Source organism: Hyperoodon ampullatus, assembly GCF_949752795.1.
Source record: "Hyperoodon ampullatus genome assembly, chromosome: 14".
Lineage (NCBI taxonomy): Eukaryota > Metazoa > Chordata > Mammalia > Artiodactyla > Ziphiidae > Hyperoodon > Hyperoodon ampullatus.
This window is the reverse complement of record NC_136927.1, coordinates 58,956,038-58,975,663: the sequence shown is the minus strand read 5'-3', so window position 1 is coordinate 58,975,663 and position 19,626 is coordinate 58,956,038. Positions and strand designations below refer to the sequence as shown.

General features: G+C 39.0%; 1 protein-coding gene and 1 pseudogene across 2 annotated transcripts in view; one reads left to right on the top strand and one right to left on the bottom strand.

The window, feature by feature from the left end:
* ATRN (attractin) overlaps positions 1-19,626 on the top strand; it is a gene marked incomplete at both ends in the record, with an annotated part of 171,753 nt that overhangs the window by 47,044 nt on the left and 105,083 nt on the right. The window contains 4 exons of the mRNA XM_079718684.1: positions 3,780-3,908; positions 5,617-5,822; positions 7,341-7,509; positions 19,517-19,607. Coding sequence (XP_079574810.1) covers positions 3,780-3,908; positions 5,617-5,822; positions 7,341-7,509; positions 19,517-19,607 — 595 coding nt within the window. The remainder of the gene's footprint in view (positions 1-3,779; positions 3,909-5,616; positions 5,823-7,340; positions 7,510-19,516; positions 19,608-19,626) is intronic.
* On the bottom strand, positions 13,953-16,749 carry LOC307062559 (heterogeneous nuclear ribonucleoprotein A1-like; annotated as a pseudogene). The gene is made up of 2 exons: positions 16,713-16,749; positions 13,953-14,903 (listed from the first exon to the last, which is right to left on the bottom strand). The product of its transcript is annotated as a heterogeneous nuclear ribonucleoprotein A1-like (transcript).

Here is a 19,626-nt window from a genome sequence, read left to right as displayed (position 1 = left end):
TCTGGGACAGTTATGTTGAATTAAGACAATATCTTTAGTTCAGCGATTTTCAGAAATGGTTCTAAACAATGGTACTCTGTGTTTACAATATAAGATTATGAAGAACCCCAGGGCAAGCAGTTCTTGATTTTCTCAAGTTGAACAGCTGGCTGCAGCCTAAGCTGAGCCTGCATTTATTTACCTGCCTAGGGGCAGGGGACAGGGAGGTGGAGGCAGCTCAGGGTGACAGTTGAACGGCAAGCCTGCAGCATCACTTTCTCACCCACACACTTTCTATTGCCTTGCACACTGGGTTGAGGTTTATATTCATTTATTCTGTACAAAGTTTATTTTTGTCATAAACCAGTTGTTTTATTTTCACACTGGGGAAAAGCACATTCTGAAGCTGTCCCAAGTTTTTGGAGTGAAAAGAAGCAAATGCGTAAGTCTCTCTGACAGTAGGGAAGCCGATCCCCTTTCTCCAGCAACGTGGTCATCTAGTGCAGGTGGCCCTCCCACTCCTTCTGACTCTCGATCCTTTCTCCCTCCACCCATTCTGCCATTCGTTCTATACATTTAAATGTCCCCACCATATAAATAATAAATACCATTAGCCATCTCTTATTGAGCACCTACTACTGTGAGATGCTATTTAAGCCCTTCACTTGCTTAAACAGTTTGATTCTCATTACATTGCTGTGAGGTAGATAGTATTTCTTTCATTGTGCTTTTGAGGAAGCTAAGGCTCAGAGATGTCAGTGACATGCACAGGCTTGTGGAACAAGAATCGGAGCTCACATCTCTGACCGTGAAGCTCATGCTAAGATAACAAAGAGTGTCCTACATGTGACTGAATCCCCCAGTCCTTTCCTGTGCCAGTATTTCTTACGGCAAGATTGCTTTTGACATACGTGTTTCTAGGTGGCCCTGCTCTTGCAAGTACTTACCCCTCAGCATTTTAGGGGATTCTGGTATATAAAACTGATGAAAGCATGATGATGGTTGAAACCTTCATTTAGGTCTGTGATCAAATGTCATTTCTTCCAAGAGTCCTTCCCTAAATGCCCTTTCTAAAGTAGCACTTTCTGTTCTTTTACTCTGTTTATTTCCCTTCATAGTATTTACCTCTACCTGGCATTGTATATACACACCTGTGGGCCAGGGGTTGGGGGTTCGTATGTAGGCTTATTCTTTCTCTGACATGAACTCCAGTAAGGGCAGACATGTCTTCACTGTTGTATTCCTGGTACCTAGAACAGTGCCTCATTTGTAGTAAGTACTTAGTATTTGTTAGTTGAATGCATAGTAGAAAATGCTTCACTGTTTTGCAACCCCTAGTTCTGCCTGCATATTAAAAACTTGTTGAATGAAAATTCCATCCCTTCTTCCTCCTCACACCCTGCTTATATGCTCTTCCACTCATTTTTATATGCACTTGTATAAATGCACATAAATGTACACATATACTAGGCCCATCGTCTTGCAGCTTGTTTTTTTTTTTTTTTTTTTTTTTTTTCCTTTGCGGTACGCGGGCCTCTCACTGTTGTGGCCTCTCCTGTTGCGGAGCGCAGGCTCAGTGGCCATGGCTCACGGGCCCAGCCGCTCCGCAGCATGTGGGATCTTCCTGGACCGGGGCATGAACCTGCGTCCCCTGCATCGGCAGGCGGACTCTCAACAACTGCGCCACCAGGGAAGCCCGCAGCTTGTTTTTTTTCCCTACTCATCAGAATGCCTTGATGAGCGCCTTGTCAGTCCTGCAGACCTAACGTATGTAATGACTCATTCATCCAGCTCCCAGATGACCATTTAGGTGGTTTTCAACCTGTTCTCATTCTGAGTAGTGCTGCGGTGAGGATTCTTATATATTTGTGTATGTGAGCAAGTGTTTCTTCAACTAAGAAATAGAATTGCTAGGTCATAATGAATGAGCATTTGAGATAGTCATCAGCCCAAAAGTATGTGCTTTAGGAAAGAAAAGAGGCCTGTGTGGCTGGGGTTGAGAGAGTGAAAGGAAGAGAGTACAGATCTTCCTTGGCTTATGATGGGGTTATGTCCTGATAAACCCATTGTATGTTGAAAATATTATAAGTTGAAATGCATTTATACACCTGACCTACTGAACATCATAGCTTAGCCTAGCCCACCTTAAATGTGCTCAAAACACTTACATTAGCCTACAGTTGGGCAAAGTCATCTAACACAAAGCCTATTTTATAATGTTGAATATCTCATGTAATTTTGAATACTGTACTGAAAGTGAAAAACAGAAAGGTCTGGGTACAGAGTGGTTGTACATGTATTGGTTGTTTACCCTTGTGATCGTGTGGCTGACTGGGAGCTACAGCTTTGTGCTGGTGCCCAGCATCATGAGAGAGTATCAACAGCATATCGCTAGCCTGGGAAAAGGTCAAAATTCTAAGTACAGTTTCTACTGAATGCGTATCCATTTTGCACCATTGTAAAGTCGGAAAATTGTAGGTGAAAAAACTGTAAGTCAAAAAATTGTAAGTCGAACCATTGTAAATCGGGGACCATCTGTAATAGATGAGATGTTTGTTCATCGGATGGGGTTATGTGTGTGGAACAGATTGCACAGGGCCTGGTAAAGAGTCAGGCTTTAACTGAATGAGATGATGGTGGTACTGAACAATAACTGGGCAAAAGATAGGAGCATATGAAGAAAAGCAAAAGATGCAAGTAAACATAGGAAAAATGATTAACCTCAGGAGTATAATTAGAGAAGCTCAAAACCACAGGTTAAAAAAATCACTTTCACATATTAAATTAGCAAAACTAAAGTAGGACTGGTAATTCTCCTTGTTGGCAGGGTTAGGTGGGATGGACCCTTTCATTCTCTATGGGTGGGATTTCAAGTCACCATCTCTCTTCTGGAAAGCAAATTGGTATAGGGATTAAGAGCCTTAAAGCCATCATTTAGACCCTTTGACTCGGTAATTCTTTCTCTTTGTAGACACCCAACAGATACTATTGTGGGCTGAGCTCTGAGTAAGGTTCTAAAAGTTCTGAGGGAGCTCTTAGAGACATAGAAATGCTTATGGTATATTACTTGTAGAATAGAATATGATATGTAACATGGTATCAAATAAACAAAGAAAGTACATCAGAATGCTAATAGTATTGGGATGATGGATGTTTGTATATCAAACTTTTATTTCTGTTTTTACTTTTCATGTCTTTCAATGGTATATGTTTGGTATCCATCAACTCATAAAGTTTGTTACTTTCTGTGATGGTGGAGGTTTACTCAGTTTTTCAAAGGAGTATTATAAAATGTTTTACTTAAAAAAAAAGAATAAGGTCATCGGTTTCATATCTCATTTAAAATATAACCTAGGGGCTTCCCTGGTGGCGCAGTGGTTGAGAGTCCACCGCGGATGCAGGGGACACGGGTTCGTGCCCCGGTCTGGGAAGATCCCACGTGCCGCGGAGCGGCTGGGCCCGTGAGCCATGGCCACTGAGCCTGCGCGTCTGGAGCCTGTGCTCCACAACGGGAGAGGCCACAACAGTGAGAGGCCTGCGTAACGCAAAAAAAAAAAAAAAAAAAAAAAAAATATATATATATATATATATATATATTTATATATATAAAACCTAGAATAGAGAAGAGCCTAGCAAAAGATTCAGATCTGTTCCTGTGCATTTATCACAGGAATTTGGCCCTCTTCCTAGAAGTGGCTTTTTAAATTACAAGGGTGAAATCCAGTTGAATTTGTGTTCTGTCACCATGTGATGTGTCTGTGATTTTGCTTCCCTTTATAAGACATGTGTTTTCATTTCAGCGGCCTCATTGTTCCTGAGAGAGATGGCAACGAGACTGTCCCAGAGGTCGTTGCCACATCAGGTTATGCCCTGCTGCATTTTTTTAGTGATGCTGCTTATAATTTGACTGGATTTAATATCACTTACAAGTAAGATATTTAAGTCTAATATTTGTGAATTTTTTCAGAAGACTGTATACTTTGTTTTAACAATAATAATGACTAACATATTGAGGGTTTACAATGTGCCAGGCATTATGCTAAGCAGTTTGCATGAATTTTCTCATTTAAAGTTCTTTTAAAAACTCAGTTACAGGCACTGTTTTTCTGCTTCTTTTATAAATGAGGCAAGTGGCAGGAAAAGGTAAAGTAAATTGTCAAAGCAGTGGGACCAGAGTTGCAACCCAGGTCTTGCTGCTGTTGAGCTTCTCCTGGAAAAGAGGGGCATTATCCATTCCTGCCAATGGATAAAAACTTTGGAGGAGTTTGCTAAGTACAATTTAACAAATATTAATAGTTTTCATGTACTCAGTAGTTGGCCCATTGATGACAACTTAGTTGAGGTTACAAAGGAAATGTAGACAGACAGACTCTGGGCAGCTTTTGGAATTTGTTGCAGTAGGAGAGAAGCTAACTTCTGTCTTTTCCTTTTTTTCCTAAGAAATAGTTATTTTCAGAAGTAGTTAAATTCATAAAATGCCATAAGCAGGGGGTCTGTGATAAAGAACTTCTGTGGCCCACAAAACCTAAAATATATATTATCTGACCTTTTACACAATACGTTTGACATCTCCTAGTATAGCTGGTAACCCCCATGTGTAACCTTTATACCGGGTTCTTTTTCTTGCCCATTTTCTCAGGATCTCAGTAGTCTTTCAACCCTATTTAAAGCCATCTTTATCTTGATTGGTATGGTGATTCAGTTTTTCAGGTACCCAAGGTTTGTGACTTAGCAGCCTGGGCAGCTCATCACAAGCCTGGGTTTGAAAAGTAGGCATATGCATTTATTATATTATATTATAACATAGATTATAAAAATACTGTATATACATACTTATAAAATTTTATTATAAATGTATCGTGAACTGACGTTAGGGTGTAGGCATGAATGTTAATTAGCTTGTTTTGTAACTGATTCCTGATTTTCTGGCATGCTTTGCTACAAAATTCCTTTTTAGTTTTCTTTACACTCTTACAGTATCTTGCTAATCCTGTTATCCCCCCTTTTTAAAATCAGAATTATGTCTTTTCAAAGTGTTGTCAATATCATTGTCACGTTACTATGCAACACTTTATGGTTAAACTCATGTATTACGTTAAACTACCCCTCCCTTTTCTTGCATCTGAGATGGGTAGATAAACTTGCTAAGGAATTTAATACACACCAATCTGAGCAATAATCTTAAGCAAATCTGTAAATTTTTAGAGACTATCCAGAGGAATGAGGATGGTAGTGTATTGTTTACAATTTGTTTTATCCTTTTCTTCTCCAGACTTGCTAGCATGCATTTGGCAATTTTATAATGCTCATCATTTGTGGGCTACCAAGAATTAGGGTAGTCATCCTGTCCTTAAGGAGCTAAGCCTGGATATTTTGCAAGAATCTCTCCTCTTCTTGTAATCTCTTTAACTGTCTCTTCTTATGAGAATCCAGCAGGTTTAATTTGATTTTATTACTTGCCCTAGTTCTGCAGGGTTGAGTGACCCCATTTAGGCTAAATGGTAAGTACTGCAATTATGCTTGTGAATGAACTGGCTAGACAGTGAGATTTCTTAAGCCTTGTGTAGGAGGAAGTTCTGCTAAGTTAATCAAAGTGTTGCTTTGTGTTGATTTAATTTCCTTCCACTATTTTTATAGTTTTGATGTGTGTCCGAATAATTGCTCAGGCCGAGGAGAATGTATGATCAGTAATAGCAGCAACACTGTTCAATGTGAATGTTCTGAAAACTGGAAAGGTGAAGCATGTGACATCCCTCATTGTGTAAATAACTGTGGTTTTCCTCATCGAGGCATCTGCAATTCAAGTGATGTCAGAGGATGCTCCTGCTTCTCAGAGTGGCAGGGTAGGAACTTCTTTCTTTCTTTTTTTTCTTTCAATTTACAGAATGTTTCTAGTTTAATAAGTTGTAGATTGACTTTATTCCTAATATCTGTACCATTTATGTTAATCAAATATCAGGAAGCATTTAAGTTTTCATATCTCTTTATTCAGCTTCTTACAAATCTTTGAATTTCATAGATGTATGGTTGTGGTCTATAGAGATGTGGAGCAGTTGAACGTTCTTTGCAGTTCATTCATGAATTTAGAGAACTTGGTCTCAGCCATAAGACATAGAGAACCAAGCTGGGAGGTGGAACAAGAGCTAACAATAATGGTCTCTCCACAGAAACTTTCAATAAATTCAGAGAAAATTGGAGTTGATTATACAGTAGAATCCTAAAGCAGTCAGTTATTGGAATTATCTGCAGATACAGATTATTAAAGAAGCCCTTTAGCAAATTCTTCAAGGGGTGGGTGATAACAGCTGTTACTGATTTGGTTTTTTGGGTTTTTTTTTTTAATACATTTACCCCTTTCTCAAACACATTTATTTTGAATTTCCAGAAATGTGCTTGTTAAGATGCTTTAGTTTGTTTGGTTTGGCTGACATTGAGCAGTTAAATAATTGAAGTATTTGACTACCTACCACTTTGCAAATGTTGGAGCAGAAGCCAAACCTCTCAAAAAAGGAGTTTCTTGATTTTGCAGGAAATGGATAGTTTGTAATACTCCCAGGACTAGTCTTTACATTTTAGCTCTAAAGTTTTTATTGTTTTTTTTTAAAATTTATTTATTTTTGGCTGCGTTGGGTCTTCCTGGCTGCGTGTGAACTTTCTCTTGTTGAGACAAGTGGGAGCTACTCTTTGTTGCGGTGCGCAGGCTTCTCATTGCAGTGGCTTCTCTTATTGCGGAGCACAGGCTCTAGGTGCACGGGCTCAGTAGTTGTGGCGCATGAGCTCAGTTGCTCCGCGGCACGTGGGATCCTCCCGGACCAGGGATCGAACCCGTGTCCCCTGCATTGGCAGGCGGATTCTTAACCCCTGCACCATCAGGGAAGTCCCTAAAGTTTTTCATTTGAATTAATAATTCCTTTGTCCACTCTTTCCTCTGAGAGCTGCTTAAGCAAGTATTTCATTACTAAAAAATCCTAACCTAGATATGGTCAGGTCTTCATTAGAAAGTATGTGATTTTGAATTTTATTAGAGATTACCCTTGGTCACTACCTTTGAGTAAATTGAAAGCACAAATTAAAGGGATTTGTCTGATATTTAGATGCTAAAGGAAAGACTGTAAATATTCTTTAGATAATTTGTTGTATTTAGATGATTCAAACTTGAAACGCAGTAGTTTTCTTTTTTTTTTTTTTTTTTTGTCCTTGCTGCACTGCATGTGGGAATCTTAGTTCCCCTGACCAGGGATTGAACCCAGGCCCCCTGCGGTGGAAGTGCAGAGCACTGACCACTGGACTCCCAGGGAATTCCTGAATTGCAGTAGTTTTAAAGCTGCATTTTGTGAAGCTAATTTATTATGTTTTATTAGGTCCTGGATGTTCAGTTCCTGTACCAGCTAACCAGTCATTTTGGACACGAGAGGAATATTCTAACCTAAAGCTCCCCAGAGCCTCTCACAAAGCTGTGGTCAGTGGAAATATAATGTGGGTTGTTGGAGGATATATGTTCAACCACTCAGATTACAACATGGTTCTAGCGTAAGTTGTTTTAAAAATTTTTACAAGAAGCTTACTTTTCCATTTTGAAAATATTTAAAGTAGAGATAAGCAAAAAGAAAAGAAATCATTAGTAATTGCATTCCTGAAGAAAATCTCTGTTAGTATTTTTGGGGACATATTCTTAGTTTTTGAAATTGGGAGCCGCAAAGAATTCATTGCTGTAATAAAGAATAATTCATCTTTTCCAGAAACTGTCTCTCAGATTTTGTGTTAGGTACATATAATAGGTTCTATATAAATAGGGGATTGCTTTGCCTCTTAATTAACATTTCGGTAGGTTAAATGGCTTGCATTTATAGTTTGCTAGTGGAAATTATGCCATTCTTTAATACTTCCCAGGGTTCAAGGTCTTTTGCTGGTTCCATGCTGCTCATCCTGAAGGGAGAGTCTATTTTCATGGTGGAATTAGCTATGGAGTTTGACTTTGGGGAGAAATTTTTGAACACCTACTGTTGTGCTGATTTTGTGCCCTGGAAATTTTTTCTAAATGTTTTCTACTAATGAAGATTGTCAAAAATCAGCATCTGTTCTTTAAGGAATTCTGGAAATATGGCAATGATAGTATAGTTTCTGAATCCCCCAAACATAGTCATTAAAGCACAGAGAACAACTAGGATAGCAAAATAAAAAACACATGGATAACATCTATAACAAACTTGGTCAGAAGGCATCTACACAAATAGGTGGGGTTAAACCATTGACAGCTACAAGACCTGTTTGCTATCAGTATCTATGTAGGAGTAAGCAAAGGGGAGTGGTGGTCCCACCAGCAGTAAACCCAAAGACCCGCTGGGAAGCTCAGCAAGCTGCTTTGAGAACAGCATCTGGAATTGGGAAGATTTTGCATGTTCTAGTAGGGGGGATGAGCTCAAGGGATCTGTAGTAGGATCTGAAGGGGCTGGAACAGTTTGTGCCTTATTAGCTCTCAAAAAACCAGCCAAAGACTCTTTGTAGGAGAAAGTCCCACACTGAAGAAAAGCTGCTGGGAATAGAATTCAAATTGAACAGGACAGGGACAGCAGAGAAAGAAAGTCCAGATAACAGTCTGAGAGGAGAACAGAGCCAGGAGATCTCAACAAGTAAGGTGCCAAATAGTTGGACACCACACTACAACAGAAGAGGAGCTAGTGAGCTGAGAAACTAGAAAAACTAGCTAAATCAAGCATCTCCTACAAGGGTTCAGGAAAATTTTTTTTTAATTAAAAAAAATTAAATTAAAAAAATTAAAATTTAGCAACAGAAAAAATATCAAGGTCAAATCTCATAGAAAGTTATTATAAAAAAGAAGAGAATAAGTAGAATAATACCCCTTCAAACATGAAAGCATAATAGAAAACCTGACAAAAATTTTATAACTTAGTATTCCAAAGTAAGCTAACATACAATAAGAAAATGATAAAAGACATGAAAGAACAATATAACCAGGACTAGAAAAATTCAGAATGAGATGATAGAAGTTAGGAAAGAATTTTAAAATAATTTCAGAATTAAAGACAAACCTAGAAGGAACACAGAGTAAATCAACACAAAAGATACTCCTTTAGAAATAGAATATGAAAAAAAAAGAAATAGAATATGAAAAAGGAAATTTTAAAAAATCATAAATAAATGAAGCTCATTTTCCCCTATTCTTTATATGATAAGTACAGTTTAAAAACCTGGACATTATATATAAAACAAACATAAGAAAACTCTGAAGAAGGCAGTCTTATTAGGGACCTCAAGACCCAAAAAATGACATAATGGTGAGTTCCAAGGGTTTTCCTTCAGTCTCATATATCTCAGACTTGATGTTGGAAAAATCAGCAGCCTGGAAATGTTAATAGGTATAAGCTGAAAAAACCCCAAGAAAACCCTGTTTTCTCTAGCCTGAGGACCAAGAAAGGGGCAGCTTATCAAGACAGAAAACTTTTAGACAATAACCACTCGACCTTAGACAAACAGCACAGAAAGAACTGTGACTTCACCCCCACCCCTGCTAGCAAAGTGTTAGTATAGAGTCTAGATTTCCACTTATGCCAGGATAAAGTGAGGTGCTCCAACCACCACCCCCCATCCCACCAGGGTAGGGTTAGAGAAGGCCATATAGGGAGCTGAGACTTACTTCTCCACCAGGCATTAATGAGGCCTCCCCCACCCCTGTGACATCAGTGGAGACACTGTGGGGAGCCTGGATTTCTACCCCTGCCTGGCAGCAACAGCAGTAATGAGTAGACTTTCCCCTCTCTCCACTGGGGTGGTGTCAGAGGAGGCCTGCTATAACAGAAGATTTAAATAAGATCCAGAGTCTCATGTCATGATGCCCAAAATGTTGAGATTTCAATTGAAAATCATTTGTCATGGTAAGAGCCAGGAAAATCTCAACTTGAATGAGAAAGGCAATCAAGAGATGCTGACACCAAGGTGACACATATATTAGAGTTATCTGACAAAGATTTTAAAGCAGCCATTATAAAAATGCTTCAACAGTTCTCTCAACAACAGAATGGAGAGGACAGAGGAGAGAATCCGTGAACTTGAAGATAGAACAATAGAAATTCCTTAATCTGAACAATGCAGAGAAAATAAAACATTTAAAAAATGAACAGAGTTTCAGAGACCTGTGGACTGTAAAAAAAAATCTTAACATTTCTGTCACCAGAGGAGCCTTGGAAGAAGAGGAGGAAGAGGGTGTGTATGAAAAAGTATTTGAAGAAATAATAGTTGAAAAGTGCCCAAGTTTGGCAAAAGATATGCATGTACAGAGTCAAGAGATTGGGTGAACTCCAACAATCCCAACTCCCACAGGAGTTTACATTTCATTAATTCTTTCTTATTCCATCTCTCATTCTCCTGCTCAGCTGTCATACTGTCTTTTCATTTTTTAGATCTCCACCACATTTTCTCCTGTTTTCCTGCTCAGCTAGTGGCCTTGTTTCCCATTTCTGTTTTGAAAGATAAAGGTTATCAAAAGAGGACTTCCACAAACTCCCACCACCACATTTAGCAATTACCTACATATTGCTCATTTTTCTGTCTTCTGTTTCTTTACATCGGAACTGTCCAGTGGACAGTTTCTGTTTTGGTTATGATGGAAATGCTCTGTGTTTACACTGTCATGTCACTATCCACATGTGGTTATTGAGCACTTGAAATGTGGCTAGTATGACTAAGGAATGGATTTTAAATTTTCAGTTCTTATTCCTCATCTTACTTGATCTTTCACAAACATTCGATAAAACTAGTCTCTCCCTCCTCTTTTAAACAGTTTCTTCACTTGGCTTCCAGGACTCCACACTTCCTTGACATTTTTTCTAACTGCCCATTCCTTCTCAGGCTCCTTAGCTGGTTCCTCTTCAGCTAACTGACTTCTGAATGATGATGTGCCCCAGGGCTCAGTCCTTGGTCTCCTTCTGTGAGAGTGTGTAATCACTCCCTTGGTGATCTCATGTAATATTTTGGCTTTTTATGCTGGTGACTTCCAAATTTATATCTGCATCCTAAACTTATCACCTGTTCCCATATCCCCACCTCTTTATTTGACATCCCAATAGGCATCTAAAACTCCATGTGTCCCAAACGGATCTTTCCTCCAAGGCTGTTCTTGCCCCAGAAGTCCCTATCTCAGTAAACGACCACTCCATTCTTCTATTTGCTTAAGCCAAAAATTTCAGAGTCATCCTTGACTTCTTGTTTTTTCACACTCCATATCAGTATATGTATTAGTTATCTCTTGCTGTGTAAATTACCACAAACTTAGCAGATTAAAACAACACACATTTATTACCTCATAGTGTCTGCTGGTCAGGGTTCTAGGCATGGCATAACTGGGTTCTCAGCAATCAAGGTGTTACCTGGCCTGTGTTCTAATTCAGAGGTTCAACTGGGCAGGAATCCATTTCCAAGCTCACCCATTTCCCGGTGGTTGTAGGACTAAGGGCCCTGGCTTCTTGCTATCTGTCAACTGGAGGCCACCTCAACTCCTGGAGGCTGCCCAGAGTTCCTTATCGGTAGGGTTTCCCCAGTATGGCTGCTTACTTATCAGGCCACAAGGAGAGTCTCTGGCCTGAGTCTGCTAGCAGGATAGATGTCATGAAAATGACATCTCATTATTTTTGCCATATTCTGTTGGTTAGAAGCAAGTCATAGATCCTGCTCACACTCGAGGGGAGGATATTATATACATGGGTATGAACACCAGGAGGCAGGGATCATGAAGACCACCCTAGTGTCTGTCTGCCACAATATGTCAGCAGATCTTGTTAGCTCTTCCTTTAAAATCTACCCCTAGGGCTTCCCTGGTGGTGCAGTGGTTGGGAGTCCACCTGCCGATGCGGGGGATGCGGGTTCGTGCCCCGGTCCGGGAGGCTCCCACGTGCCGCGGAGTGGCTGGGCCCATGGGCCGTGGCTGCTGAGCCTGCGCGTCCGGAGCCTGTGCTCTGCAACGGGAGAGGCCACGGTGGTGGGAGGCCCGCGTACCGCAAAAAAAAAAAAAAATCTATCCCTAATCTAACCACTTCTCACTACTTCTAGTGCTGCCACCCTGAGAAGTAAAGGTAAAATTAAAGATGTGAAGGTGATTGTCCCTTCCACTGTTATACTAGATACTATGAGTCATATATTCTACCATTTATGTGATTTTTGTACTTCTACCTGGCATCATCCTCCCTTGAAGTAAGAAATCTGGGAGTCATTTTGATACTTCCTCTCCTTTACCTCCTCATAACATAATCTCATGTCAAGCCCATCAACTCTGTCACCAAATACATGTCATATTCATTCTTTTCTCTCTTAAGACCAGCTTGCCAATGTCTCTCATCTAGGATTCAGCAGTAGGTTCCTATAAAGTCTGTCTGTTTCCATTCATTCCGCTTAATCCATTTTTTAAATATCAACTGGGGTGATTTTTTAGGGTATACATTTTATCATTTACTACCTTCTTAAAACCCTTCAGTGACTTCCCATGGGACTTAATGATCCTACCTGATGTGACCGCTGCTTACCTTCCCATACTCAACTTGCTCCCCTCCTGCCCCATCAGCCCTCTTTCCTTACCTAAAACTCCTTATGCTTGCTCTTCCCTTTGTCTAGACTGTTCCTGCCATTGTACCTCAGGGCTGGTTTCTTCCTTTACGTATCCTGTCAGTTAACTGTCCCATAGTGAGATCCTCCCCGATCAGCTAGTTCAGACAGGTGCTCCCTGGTTTTTTTCATAGTTCTCATTTCCTTTAGAGCAGTGTTCATAATTTTTATTCTACTTGTGCCCATTGTTGTGCTTGCTCATTTTCTGCCTTTTCCACTGTATGTTCTCCAAGGTTAGAGACCTTGTTTACTCACTCAATTCGGCTTAGCTCATAGAATGTGCTCAAATAAGTATTTATCAAATGAATAAGAGAGTAAATGAATTATCTACTTCTTTCACAAATATTCTTAGAAATATAGATGTTACCTACTACTTTTGACTGGTGTACCTTGTAAGCCATGTTTATTTTTTTTAATTTTATTTATTTTTAAGAGGGTATTAAATAGTTTATTGATTACCCATGATAATGGGTGATAAACAAGCTTCATTCCCATCTATAACTTTATCTTGTACCATAATTCTATTTAGATATATTGTGTAGGATGTGCCAACAATCATATTAATAACCGAAAAACTCCATGACTTTGCTTGGGTGACCCTTTTTTTTTTTTTTGTGGTACACGGGCCTCTCACTGTTGTGGCCTCTCCCGTTGCGGAGCACAGGCTCCGGATGCGCAGGCTCAGTGGCCATGGCTCACGGGCCTAGCCGCTCCGCGGCATGTGGGATCTTCCCAGACCGGGGCACGAACCCGTGTCCCCTGCATCGGCAGGCGGACTCTCAACCACTGCGCCACCAGGGAAGCCCTGGGTGACCCTTTTAACAGTGAACTTCAGGTCACAACACAGTAACTGTCAGTTCAACTACACCAAGTTTCTGAAGACGTTGGCTTGATTCACAAGCAGGTTGTGAATAAATTTCAAATGGAACCTAGCATCACCCTGAAGAAATTCTGACTTCACACTGTTGCAGTCGTTTACCAAAATGTCTTCAGAGTAGACTAACTTTACAGAGCACGTTTTTTAAAAAGGCGCATTAATTCAGTGTCATGATCAGATGATTATATTTAGCAATCAACAGCATGGGTGCAAAAAAAAATTTACATTAAAACCCTTTGTTGGAATGCTTTACACTTTCCACAGAATAGAAACTAAAATAACCTGTTACACAGTTAGTCACAAATAGAGTCCTCGAGGTTTTTTTGCCCATACACAGGAGTATTGTCTAAAACATGTCTTCTTTGTAGCAGCTAGGTCCTGCCACCACTGTGCTTGGCTAAGTTCACAAATCTGTTGTAACCTGTAGCTTCCCTGTCACTTACCTGGCTCTCCTCTCCTGCGAAGCTTTGTTTCCTGGCAGTAATTAAAACTTTCTGCCACTGCCATAGCTACTGCTGCTGCTGGAACCGCCATAGCCACCTTGGTTTCGTGGTTTGGCAAAGTACTGGCCTCCAACACCATAAGGGCCAGAACTTCTGCCTCCAAAGTTTCCTTCTTTCATGGATCCAAAATTTGAAGATTGATTGTTGTAATTGCCAAAATCACTGTAGCTTCGACCATCTCCAAAATTGCTTCCATCATTACCAAATCCGTTATAGTCATCCGCACTGCCACGATAGCCACCACCACTGTGGCTGCCACCAAAGCCACCTCTACCACTGAAGTTTCCTCCACGACCAAAGCTGTCATTCCCACCAGAACCCCCTCCACGACCACCACCAAAGCCTCCAGAACCACTTCGACCTCTTTGGCTGGATGAAGTGCTAGGCTTCTCTTGCTTAGATAGGGCTTTTCCTTACTTCGCAGTTGTGGCCGTTCACTGTGTGATATTTCTGAATGACAGTCTCATCTACGGAGTCATGGTCATCAAAGGTTACGAAAGCAAAGCCTTTCTTTTTGCCACTGCCTCAGTCAGCCATGATTTCAGTCACTTCAGTTTTCCAATACTGTTCAAAATAATCTCTTAGATAATGTTTTTCAGTGTCTTCTTTAATGCCACTAACAAAAATCTTTTTCATAGTTAAGTGGGCACCAGGTCTTTGAGAATCTTCTCTTGAGACGGCCCTCTTTGGTTCCACAACGCTTCCATCCACCTTGTGTGGCCTTGCCTTCATGGCTGCATCCACCTTCTCCACAGTGGCATACGTGACAATCCTGAAGCCTCTGGAGCGATTGGTGTTTGGATCCCTCATCACCACACAGTCTGTGAGCGCTCCCCACTGCTCAGAATGGCTCCTCAGACTCGCATCAGTTGTTTCAAAGCTCAAACCTCCAATGAAGAGCTTCCGCATTTGTTTGGGCTCTTTGGGAGACTCTGACTCAGACGTGATGGCAGTGGAGAGGGAAGATGTCAACGATGCTTACTCGGCGGCGTCCACGTGCAGAAAGCAGTAATCTAACGAATGTATCTCCACATTTATTTTTTAGGTTTTAACATTTTTCTTCTTGTACTTGATCAAAACATGATTTTTACAGCTTTATGTACTTTGTGTAAATACTAATATAGTTTCAAATAAATTTTTACTAACATGAAAAGTGAATATAGTGACTCCTTTTAGAGGAAGTATTTCTGGAACTTAGATCATAAATTTTATCATCGTCTATACTTTTATATAAGCATATTGCAGGAATTGCCCTCACTCTCTATTTTCTCCACAACCCTGTTAACCCAAAACTTTTAAGTTGCATTAAAAAGCAGTTCCCATTTTATGTCACCCAAGGGTCCTCTTGCAAAACAAATTATCTTGGTCATCTGGTTAAGATTTCCAATTGAAATGTCACTGAATTTCCTTCCCTTGAGCAAAAAAATAGGTTTTTTTTTAAGCTAAAAAAAAAATAATAAGAAATTGAGCAACAGGTAACCACACAAGGTAAGGAGTATCACCTAATCTGATAAAACAGACACACACAAACAGCAAGCCCCCACAGAAACCATATGAGTGAACTTCTGAGAGTTCTCACTAATAGCCCCAAATCTAGAGAGAAGCAAACTGAGTGGGTAACATTGTTTTCTTGCCCTTTTAACTGAGTAGTATAAGAAATAGTTGCTAAGGAGGATCAAGTGAAAAAGGGGGGAAATTGACCAAGTGGCTGAGTCTGCCCAAAAGTCAGGGCTTCTGTGTAATTTGGCTATCCCCAAATTTGAACCCTGGGATAGGACACTTAAACAAAATCTCAGAGGCGAATAGACTCTGGATATTTTATTCTAATAGACTGCACACCCCCACCCCGACCTGAGCCCCAGCATTTCTTCAGACTTCAGAAAAATGGACATAACATAAAATGCCAACTCGCACACTAAAGCTAGGATGGAAAGATAAACTTGTCTTAGATACAGTGGAAAAAGAATTAAATCACCCACAGTTTGCAAATGTAAGACAAGCAAGACAAAAGAAGTGACATTGTAGCAAATGCAAATATCTATGGTGAAAAGGTAAAGAGGAAAGAACACAGCATGTAAAACTGACAACAGCTGATCATAGAGGAAAAGTATTCCTTCCAACTGCTTTATGCTATGGATCAATATAATGAGAATTTGAATTCAGAAAAACAAGCTGAAAAGCAAGAAGATAATAACAATGAGATGAAATGGGAGAGTACACATGTAAAGAAATATAAATAAGTTAAATACAGCAAAAACTACAATGAAAATCGAGCTGCTGACAGCTTGGTAGACGTGATTCCAATGAATACAGATGAAAAAGTTAAATAATTAGAAAAAGCAAAGACATGGGAGACAGAAGGTCCAATATAATACAGATAATTGCTGTCACTGAAGAAAAGAACCTAACAAATAGAACAAGTGGATTGAAATAGTACAAGATGTTTCAGGAAAAATATTATAGTTGTTCAGTGACAAGACCTGATTTGATCAAATTATTGAACTTTTAGGATAAAGGACAAATTATTGGGTGGGAAGCCTCAGGTAGTTCTTGACTCCTGCTGGCTGGGGTCAAGTTCAATCTCTAAAGAGCCTTTCCTGTGGTCTTTGGATGGCCAGACACTCTAATTGGAATACCAGGCCACTGTGAGGGGCAGAGGATGTGCCCTGTGGCATTGTGTTACCAGCCATCAGGGAGGAGTTTGTGAGAGAGGTGGCTGCACCTTTATGGAAGACACCTACTTCTGAATTCCTGAGGTTTGTCTTTGCTTAACTGCATGTCCAGGTCTTAGAACTAATTGTTCAATATTCCTTTATCTTGGACTCAGCTCCCAGAAGAAGGAGCGTTTATTTGGCACTTGGCATTTCTTACAGTTTATTGCATCAACATTGTTCTTGTCTTGTGTTTGCTTCTCTGTATTGTGAAAAGAGTGACAACCTGTTATGTAAGTGTCTTTTGGCAGTTCATCTTAACCAGATTTGAGCACCTGCTGGCACCTTAGTGTCTCTGACCAGCTCTTGGGCTGACACGTTATTGATTGAGGAAGAGTAAAATGCATTAAGATACAGATTGAGCACCTTCCATGTCACTTGAAAGAGATATGGATTGGGTCACGTGGAGACTTGTTTCTGTGCTCCCTCTGTTTCTTTCCTTTCTTTCAAGATTAAAGAAACAGGCCTTTGGCTTGAACATACAGTGTATATGTGTTTTTCAGAAGCCATGCTAGTTCTTCTTAGGAAACACTTCCCAGAATGCCATAAAAGTTGCAGTAGTATGCAGTCCATTTTGTTAAAACATTTACCTGGATGGATTTAAGTTATTTCCACCATAAGTAAAGTACAATATTGTGTCTTTAAAAAACAGTGAGAGAAATACATATATATATTTATGTATATTTATTTATTTAGAGAGAGGGAGGGAAGAAAGGAGGGGGAGAGAGAATGAGAGTGATTGAGACTTCTGACTTCCAAGCAGAAAAGCAAACCACACAAAAGTGGAAAAAAATCAGAGTGGCCTCAGACCTCCACTGGCAGCATTCAGTACCAGCAACATTCAAGGGAGCAGCGTCAGCAAAGTTGTGTGGGAAAGAAAGGATGGCCCATGAGTATTATATGCAGCCAAGATGTCATTCACCTCTAAAGCTAGCAAGCAGATATTCTTCAACATGAAAGAATTTAGGGGGAGGAGCATGTATGATCTCCACTAGGAATAACCACTGGACAGTGCAGTCTAGCCAATTAAGAATTAAAGACTCAAGAAGGAGAAGTTGTGGTAAGAGGACTGTGAGGAGACTGATTCAACTAAAATATAGATCCAGTACTAAATAACTGTGAAATTATAGAATGGAATGTGCTTGTTTTGAACCTGGACAATGTAAAAATTATGTAACAAAAATTGGGAGAAGAAATGGGAGGAAATGTGGGTGCTAATGTTTTCAGCTTTCAAAGTAGGAAGTTAGTGGAGTCTGTCCAAAGTTAAATAACATGTAATTTTAAAGTAAAGGGAGTTTACTCTCTAAATAACTTTTCATGTATTTTAAAAATGTAGAATATTCAAAAAAATACATAAAATAATAGCTGGTATTGATTTAAGTGTTATTCATATTTAATGAATGTCACCATTTTATGTTTTCTTCAGATCATGTATAAAATATTTAAAACAAAGGGAAAGGTTTAGAGAAAAATAATGAATGCTAAAACATTCATCATCCAGGTTAGGAAATAAAACATTGCTAATATAGTTAAGACCCCACATGCCCCTCTAAAATCCCGGAGATAATCAATATCCTGATATTGTGATGTCGTTTGTTCACATACTTATCTTTAGACTTTTAATATATATGAACATTTTTAGAGTTAATAAATTTTCTTGTTTTAGTCTTTACAGGAACAGTATTCTGCAGTTTGCTTTTTTAGCTTAACATTGTTTCAAGATTTATGTTAATAATACGTTGCTTGAGTATATTCACTCTATAAATGTTATATAGATATCTATAATTTATTAATCCATTTTCTATTGATGGATATTTATTTGTTTCCCTTTTTTGCTATTATGTTGTGATAAAACTTTCTTACATCTTGTTTACATAATATTTTTCATAATTTAAAAATCTTGTATTCAGGGAAACATAGAAAATAAACATTTAAAATATAACAGTAGTATTGGTTTTCCTTTGGTTTCTTTTTTCTATTAAATTATATAAAATTAACATTAACACTGTTTATTAAAATTCACCTATATTAGGATCCCCTTTGTATAAATGTATATTATCAGTCTATTCTTCTATCTGTATGTATGCATAGAAAATGTCTGGAATGATGTTTACTTAATGATATTCATTTCTAGGTGACAGAATGTGGGGTCATTTTTAAGTTTTTGGCTCTTTATTTTTTTTTGCATTGATTACACTTTTTATAGTATGTATAATTTTAATAAAAACAGTAGAATGATGTTTTCCTCAAGAACAAAACTAATATTCTAAGATATTGAATGTGATTAATGCTGCAATGTAAGAGTATAAATGATTTTCTTTGGGGCATTTTTATATTTTAAAGGTCTTTAAGTGTATTCATAGTATAATTGAAATGCTATAATGATATTCTAGTTTTTTTGAAAATATTACTTTTTAAAATAAATTAGATAAAGAAAAAGAAAGGCTAAGAATTTTTTTTAACTTAGTTATCATCCCTTTTTCAGCATGTGTCTTTACTTTTGCATGGTTAAATGAAAGAAAAGTTATAGTAATAAAAGTCCCTTGAGTATAATGCAAACCTGCAAGTGATTTAATGTGTAGAAGAGGTTTTCAGGAAGCATTAGAAAATTCCAGTAGATTTTCTTTCTCTTCCCAGAGCTGTGGAACCCAGCTCCCCCTTCCTGAGTTCTCATGTGCCCCATAGGCCCAGATGTTAGGTTTGTTTGCCCAGGTACCTCACCATATCCATTGCAGATTTAACGAGCATCTCCAAAGTGGATTAGATCACAAATAAAGACTCCAAGATGTTCTCTTTTGTCATTTGGGTAAAAATATGATCTGTTTGTTTTGTAGGTATGACCTTGCTTCTAGGGAGTGGCTTGCACTGAACCGTTCTGTGAACAATGTGGTTGTTAGATATGGTCATTCTTTAGCATTATACAAGGTAAAATGTCTCCACTCTG